Genomic DNA, 8,790 nt, shown 5'->3' on the forward strand with positions numbered 1-8,790 from the left:
TCGGCGTAGGAATGGATAGGACAGTTCGTTTTGAAAGAAGATCATCAATGAACAACAGAAAAAGAGTGGGAGGACAGAAAGAACCCTGTGGGACACCACTGTTAATTTAGGGAAGAACAGTGACCGTCTACCACGGCAGAAATAGAACGGTCAGAAAGGAAACTGGAGATAAAGGATAGAAACCGTAGAAGAGAGGATGACCAAGAGTCAGTTAAGAAGGCTAGGAGATCACCAGTAGAACGCCTTTGCGGGAACCCCTGGCGATCAGAGATAGAAGGGTCAGAAGTGAAAGGTGCTTTTGAATCTTACGGTTAAGGATTGATTCAAAAGCTTTGAAGATAGACAAAGTAAAGCAATAGGACGGTAGTTTGAGGGATTGGAGCGGTCACCCTTCTTAGGTACAGGCTGTGTGAAGGCATACTTCCAGCAAGAAGGAAAGGTAGATGTTGACAGGCAGAGGCGAAAGAGTTTGACCAGGCAGGGTCCCCATTGAAGTTTGCAGCAAACCAAATTTTTTGGTTAACAGTCCAAAGGCGCACTCTACTGTTCTTCTAGCCCTGCTTATCCGGTAGTTAAATACCCTTTTGGAGTAGTCCAAGTTCTTTCTAGGATATGGCCTCATGATATTAGGCTTCAGTGGAAACGCTTCGTCTCCCACAAGAAAATGTGGTATTTTAGTTTCAGTTACTGGTATTTCACTTGGTTGTGGAATACCTAATCCCCCAGAATTAAATGACTTACCCATGTTTGAGTCCGTGAAAACAGAACTGTCACTGTTTCGGCCATATGACCCTACATCGATCAGCGTGAAACAGCAGTTAGCATCAGCAATGGCTAGAAGAACAATAGAATGGTATCCTTTGTAATTATAAAAAAGGGATCCTGCTCCATCTGGACATTTCAGCCGACAGTGTTTACCATCAATACTTCCGATACAACTTGGAATATTACATTTTTCAAAAAATGTTTTAGCTATTTCCTCCCACTGGTGTTCAGTAGGTACCCGCATATACTGTGGTTGCAATGTTTCCCAAATAACATTGCTGGTTTCCTTGATAATCTTATGCACTGTGGCCCTATCAACACGAAACTGGTATCCAAGGGAAGCAAAAGATTCTCCAGTAACCACATGCCTGAAAATAAATATAATAATAATTATTATTATATACAGTAGACTACAGAGGTCTGACTGTTTAGTAGTGAGAGCCCTTACTGTACATTATAATCCTGTTATTTACTAATGTACAGTACTATTTTATATATATATATATATATATATATATATATATATATATATATATATATATATATATATATATATAGATAGATAGATAGATAGATAGATAGATAGATAGATAGATATATAATAGTACTGTACATAAGTAAATAATAGGATCATAATTGTAAATCGTATGCTTGTTGCTAGACTCCAATAGTAAGTTTGCCGGAATTATAGCCTAATCACTGCGTAGCACACACACACACACACACACACACAATATATATGTGTGTGTGTGTGTGTGTGTGTGTGTGCTACGCAGTGATTAGGCTGTATAATTCCGACAAACCTACTGTTGGAGCCTAGCAACAAGCATACAATTTACCAGTGAACGTCACTGTGCAAAACGTTAATTCAATTATTTTTTTTCTTTTGCAGAAGCCGGGTGTAAGGAGAAATGGGGGAACCTAAGAAGCAATTTCATGAGGGAAAAAAGAAAAATCAGTGCAAAACCATCTGGATCAGCTAATACCCAAGCAAGGAAGTGGGTATACTATGATGCCATGACATTTATAATCCCTCATGTAACTCCACGAGCATCATCCTCAAACGTCCGAACACCTCCTCATCAAGACACCTATCATGACACTGAAGATGAACCTCAGAATCATTCACCTTGTTCTGTCGTAGAAGCATCAGGCAATGCTACTCCTGATGAAGCTGCAAGTAACATCGAAATTTGTGAGAATAGCAGTACTGTCAAGCCTATGCTTCCAATATTAAAGAAGCCTACTGCCACAAAAAAACTCAAGAAGGAGACTGAAGAGGAGATGGATATGCGGTTCCTAAACGAACTAAAATTACTGAGGGAACAAACGTTGCCACAAGATAATAATGATTCAGATCGCCATTTTCTGTTAAGTCTACTTCCCATGGTGAAGCAACTGTCGCCAATGGACAACTTAGATTTTAGAATTGAAATGCAGGAATCTCTCCGTAGGAAGATTTATAAACCTGAATCCTCTGTCCAGTATGGCTACTGGACTCAGCAAAATCAGTTGCATACACCAACACCATCACCCTCACCAGGTACATCCAGTGGAAGTGACACTAACAATACTTATTTTCGCCTCTGAGAAGCAACTTAGGAATTAATTATTTTGTGCAAGGTCTTAGGAATTAATTATTTTGTGCAAAGGTCTTAGGAATTAATTATTTTGTGCAAGATCTTAGGAATTAATGATTTTGTGCAAAGGTCTTAGGAATTAATTATTTTGTGCAAGATCTTAGGAATTAATGATTTTGTGCAAGGTCTTAGGAATTAATGATTTTGTGCAAAGGTCTTAGGAATTAATTATTTTGTGCAAGATCTTAGGAATTAATGATTTTGTGCAAAGGTCTTAGGAATTAATTATTTTGTGCAAGATCTTAGGAATTAATTATTTTGTGCAAAGGTCTTAGGAATTAATTATTTTGTGCAAGGTCTTAGGAATTAATTATTTTGTGCACAGGTCTTATGAGTTTTATCACTTTCCAGCAGAAAACACTGCTATCTTCATATTTAGCCAATAGCCTAGTTAGTTTACTATTGTTCTACTTGTAAAAATTAGTGTAATGTACAATAAAATAGTTCCTACCTTAAAAAGATTGCCATTCTTTCTTCTACTCCAAGAGCACGTCTGTAGTTAGTGTTGAGTTTTCTAATGAAAGGTCCAGCTAGGTCTATTAACTTCTTGAAGTTCTCCTGTGTCATCCTGAAGAAATCATAGAATTTTTCTGGATGGTCAATCAGGTCCGGGAACAAATGACTGAAACTCCCAAAATCTGGCCTCTTGGTGTTCAGTGGATGTACCCAGAGTCGAGTTCTCTTTCTACGTCTCTGGCGACGACGCCATAATAAAACCGCTACTTCAGCGAGCGTAGATGTATCCATTCTTCTTGAAATCTGTCAGGTCACTGACAGAAACGCATCAACAGACCTGACTGGACGTGACGTGACGCGCTTGGTGTAAACGCAGCTGTGTCACATCAAGTCACCTGACGTGACGTGACGTGACGTGACGGGACGCGACGTGCTTGGTGTAAACGCACCCTAAGTGTTCTCTCGGCAACGCCACCCTAGCTTCGTCGCGGGAGGGCGGCCGTGCACACTCTCCCTCGACGGATTCGAGGGAGTCATTGGAGATCTCCTCTGCCAAGCACCGGGAGAGGTCCCCCGGTAACTCTTCTGCCGATGACTCGTCGGCCAAGAAGAAAAATAAATATAAGAACAACGGCCGCCCCCGTAACTCTTAAACCATCATGTTCAATACTATTCTGTGGAATTGTATAAGCCTTGGTAATAAAGAACACTTTTTATCGTTGTTGATAAACTCCCACAGGCCGTTAGTCGTTTGTCTATAGGAGACGAGGCTTGAGGATCAGCCAGATTATCCTGCCCTAAAACTCTACCACTCGTACAGAAAATACGCAGGTCACGGCGTAGCCGTCTACACTCACAAAACACTTGCACATACGAAAGTGACTCTGAATACAACTCTTGAAGCTGTCGCGTGCAGAGTTAAATTCAACGGCACTTACATGTAAATTCCCTCCCTCTATATTCCATCCCGCGTTCCCTTTGGTGATGACACAATGCTATCACTTTATTCTCAGCTCCCTGGGAATAAAGTGGTGCTGGGTGGTGACTTCAACGCCCATCATCATCAGTGGTGTAGCATGAGGTGCGATGCTCGTGGAGAGCAAATAACAAACCTTTTGATGCAGACAAACCTCTGTCTTCTGAACGACGGTAGTGCGACTCGCGTAGACGATCGAACCGGTAGCGCATCAGCTATTGTCCTGTCTATCTCATCCGCAAATATCTCACCAGACTTCTCTTAGGAAGCCATCGATGATTCGTATGGCAGCGACCATTTACCTATCTGCATTTCTTATGCACGCGACCTCATGCACACGGGCCCCTGTTTGCCCTAGATTTAGTTTTAAAAAAGCAGACTGGAATTCCTTCAGAAGGATCATCGACCTGGACATATCTGGGAAAGATATAGACACTAAGGTTGATAACATGCAACGCTCCATATTACACGCCGCCGAGGCCACCATTCCCAAGACTTCTTCAGTTGCCACAAAGCATAGAGTTCCATGGTGGACAACAGATTGCCGACAGGCAAAATAGACGATACAGGCATTTCAGCAAGCAGCCCAGTCCGATAAAGTACATCGCATATAAAAAGGCAAGGGTTCAGGCAAGGAAAGTCATCAAAACCGCCAAGCGCAATAATTGCCGAGAATTTACCTCTCTAGTCAACCGCACCACACCCCTCATTCAGGTGTGGAACACAATAAACATATTAAACAATAAGGGGACCTACAACCCAATCACAATACTTAACGTAGGCAATACCACAATATATGTCATCAGTAAATTTCGATATCGTAGATTTCAGTCCTGATTCTAGGTCGTTAATATATATGATAAGGATAATGGGTTCACACACTGACCCTTGAGGCACTCCACGAGTGACTGGAAGCCAATTGGAAGGCTGTCCGTTAATTACCACTCGTTGTTTTCTGTCGGTGAGCCAATCTCTTATCCACGCGATCGGATTGGCTCCAATGCCCGCCGTGTGCAGTCTCTTAAGGAGTCGCGCGTGCGGTACCATGTCGAAGGCTTTCTAAAAGTCCAGGTATAAAACATCACTTGGGGTGTGGGCATCCCAGTTCTTATATATACCTTGGAAGAACTCTAATAAATTCGTTAGGCAGGAGCGCTTGTTTCTGAAGCTATGCTGGGTGTCGGAGATTATATTATTGTCTTATAGAAACTTGACAAGTTTGTCTCTAATAATCTAATCGAGTATTTCTCCTCCCACTGATGTCAAATTGTAGTTTAATGCAACGCTTCTATCTCCAATTGGTCCTGCGAAGCCATGTGGCCCACTTGTTTTACCATCGAGTTTTTCAAAAAGGTGACGTAGTGACAGCTCATTGCCATGGAGCTGACAGATGAACCAATGAACTGGGTGGGCAAGGCTTTTCTCGATTTAACAAATCACCCCAGATTTATTCCCGGTATTTACAGTAGTCCATCACATCCAATCGCCAGTACGTTTTCCATGGAAATTCCTTTCTCTATTAGCAAACTGTTTTAGCCCTGTGGCAGTACTCTTTGCAGAACCAGTGGCAGGTGAATACTGGCCTAGATATTCTGAACCTGGTTCAGCCACTATAGCAATATGCTCTTCAATTATCTTTCTCCTATAGTCTCTATTTCTAATCTTCTCCGTAGTAAGAGTTTCTTTCCTTCCATCAAAGTAGATGCCTGCAACTTATACTTTCCCATGTGCTTCCTTTGTCAAATTTTGTCCGTTTGATTGCCTCGATCTCCGTACTTTGTTCCTATCTATGACTTTGGAAGGATCCTCTTTTGTAATAACCCCTAAAACTTCAAGGGTTGCACTAGATAGTAATGCACCACCACGATCAGACAGTCCAACCCGGTTACAGGCCTCCGGGAAAGAAGAGACGTTTTTGTTCTCTACTTTTTTCTTTTTTTAATTTCTACATTGTTGTCCCACAGCTCCACCTTCTTTTGGTTTTCTATGATGGAGCTGGTACTTGGAAGGGGTGTATTCATCTTCTGAGTTAGTCAAATTTGAGGACGAGGTATCACTTTGAACAAGACATCCTGATGCTTGTAACTGGCTGATGGTCTTGCAGCATATTGATTTCTTCTTTCTTCTCTTTTCCTAATGGCTTCAGTTGTTCGTTTGTCCACTCCTCCAATGAACATTTTACGTTCATTTATTTGGTCCTCTACAAATTCTTGTTCTATTTTGGGGACTTTCTTCTGTCGAGGACAGGCACAGTACTGGAATTCAGGGCACCTGCAAGCTGTTGCTTCAAATAATCTAGCAGCATCTCTGATGAACTCTTTAACTTTGTTATCATAACTTGGGCATTTATTTTTTTTCGGTCTTTGAAAGGTTTCAGCAAGTTCCTGTATTTGTTGTGATAGGCTTCTAATTTGTCAACAATGCATTTCTGACTGATTCTGGGGATGTTTTCCTGGCTGTAAATGCGAACTATCTTTTCTGCAACACACTTAGATATCATGTGAACTGAAGGACTCTTTGATGATTCAAGCAGCTTATATTTATGCCACAGAACAGATGATAGAACATCTTTGTATGTAGGAAGTTGGTTTTCTGGGAGATCATCCACTTGCATAAATATAGGACACATGTCTGCCTTGTCTAAACGAACACAGTGTCGTTTTTGTGTTTGACCTTGGCTGTTATGGGACATCGTGATTTGTGGTACGTCAGTAGAGGCCGAGGAGCAATACATCCATCCTCTACGTCTGCCAAAGAGAAAATGAGCTATCACCATACTTCAGGTGCCCCAGCAGCTTCTAAAAAGTGTTATATGCTCTTTTGAACTTGCTAACTGCCTAGCTCTCCCCCTCCCGCGGCCCCGCTGCACACGAGTTTTTAATCAAGCTTATCCCTATACTGTCCAAATCCCTTATGCACGAGTTAACCAGCATCTCTACTCCTCCGTTCCTTACACTGGCAAACTCTGCAACAATCTTTCTTCATCTGTATTTCCTTCTGCTAACGAGTTGAACTCTTTCAGGAGGAGAGTATCGGGATGCCTCTCCTTCCGAAATTGACCTCTTTTTTGGCCACTCTTCTAACTCTTTTTATGGGGGCAGTGATCAGCGGGCTATATTTTCTTCCATCATGATTATTTATTTTTGCCCTTGAACCTCCCCCCCCCCCCCCCACACACACACATATATACAGAAACAACATAAACACGGGTAGGAAGGTATTAAGCCTAAAACCAGAGTGACTTTTCTGATCTCCGAAAAACCTATTTTGGGGAACCCGGAATGACGATAGCTATTATAAGAGAGGGATCCTCGCTCTCGCGATAAAGCCTAGAGAAAAACGGCAGATACCCCAACTTCTAGTCTACAAAGTGTCTAGGCTGCACCAGCAAAATGAAGTAATAACACGTGGAACAGTCTAATGAAGCGATCGAGAACGGCGTCAGCAGCGCCACCTGGGCACAGGTAGAGGAAGATGCCGCCAGTCCCACACCTCATTCTTTCAATGCGCTTCGACGGAGACTGGAGGAACCTTCTCAGAGGAAGGAGGGGGGGAAGTAACTCCTCTTCTCTGCGTTGCTCGCCCTTTTTATTGCATCTTGATTCGTCCGGAAAGGTGTGGCTTCCGGTTGATGACTGCTGATTAAAGTCATCATTTTTTTTTTTTTTTTACAGCAAAGGAGACAGCTCAAGGGCACAAAAAAGTGAACATTAATAAAAAAAAAAAAAAAAAGCCCGCTACCCGCTGCTCCTAAAAATAATCCAAAGAGGTGGCCGAAAGATAAGTCAGTTTCGGGAGGAGAGGTGTCCTGATACCCTCCTCTTGAAAGAGTTCAAGTCGTAGGCAGGAGGAAATACAGATGAAGGAAGATTGTTCCAGAGTTTACCAGCGTGAGGGATGAAAGAGTGAAGATGCTGGTTAACTCTTGCATAAGGGGTTTGGACAGTATAGGGATGAGCATGAGTAGAAAGTCGAGTGCAGCGGGGCCCGGGAGGGGGAGGCATGCAGTTAGCAAGTTCAGAAGAGCAGTCAGCGTGGAAATATCGATAGAAGATAGAAAGAGAGGCAACATTGCGGCGGAATTTAAGAGGTAGAAGACTATCAGTATGAGGAGGAGAGCTGATGAGACGAAGAGCCTTTGCCTCCACTCTGTCCAGAAGAGCTGTGTGAGTGGAGCCCCCCCACACATGAGATGCATACTCCATACGTTGCTGATCCTTGCTGATCTAGCGTCAGTTCATCACAGTTCCCACGGCCAAAAGCACGACGTGTTGTTAAACATGCTGTTGTGCGACACCGACCCGGTGTCGCTACAATACATTCATACATTCATATACACATGACGTTATATATATATATATATATATATATATATATATATATATATATATATATATATATATATATATATATATACATATACATATACATATATATATATTTACATCGCTCGATCCTCTAAAAAGTCTCGACCCCGCGACTCACCTCACCTTCTCATGTTACAGTCGCCCAATGTGTACTAGCTAAACGTGGTCTTGTTACAGTTGCTTTAAAGATTATCACACAAGTCAGAGCCCGCCTAACGATACAACATAGGGAAATGCCAATGATAATAATCATGAAAGTAACAAGAAATGGGTAATGTACATACAGGTTGAGGTAAACAGGGCTAGAGTCATGGACGTGGAAGCTGAGATATATTCCGAGAAAACAAAATAATAGCTCGAAAAATGATTTACATGATACATCCTAGAAAAAATAAATTGACTAAACTGTCATTAGGATACATGATAATGGAGCTATTTGGAATAGTAAAAAGAAAAAACCTTTGAAGAATATCTGCTACACACTGAACCTTATAGTCACACCTTGACACAAAACTGTCGCAGAGAAACACTCATCCGTTGCGTGACAATTAATTGCCAGTGTCGTTACCCTCGGCACGCCTTTGAG

General features: G+C 41.9%; 1 protein-coding gene across 1 annotated transcript; it reads left to right on the forward strand.

The window, feature by feature from the left end:
- Positions 1–1,638: 1,638 nt before the first annotated feature.
- On the forward strand, positions 1,639–3,090 carry LOC127002580 (uncharacterized; the record flags this gene model as incomplete). The annotated part of the gene is made up of 2 exons (XM_050868663.1): positions 1,639–2,388; positions 2,645–3,090. A coding segment is annotated over one exon (717 nt), but the record flags the coding sequence as incomplete, so codon positions are not given.
- Positions 3,091–8,790: the final 5,700 nt, after the last annotated feature.

This window comes from Eriocheir sinensis, chromosome 23 (assembly GCF_024679095.1).
Source record: "Eriocheir sinensis breed Jianghai 21 chromosome 23, ASM2467909v1, whole genome shotgun sequence".
NCBI classification, from domain to species: domain Eukaryota; kingdom Metazoa; phylum Arthropoda; class Malacostraca; order Decapoda; family Varunidae; genus Eriocheir; species Eriocheir sinensis.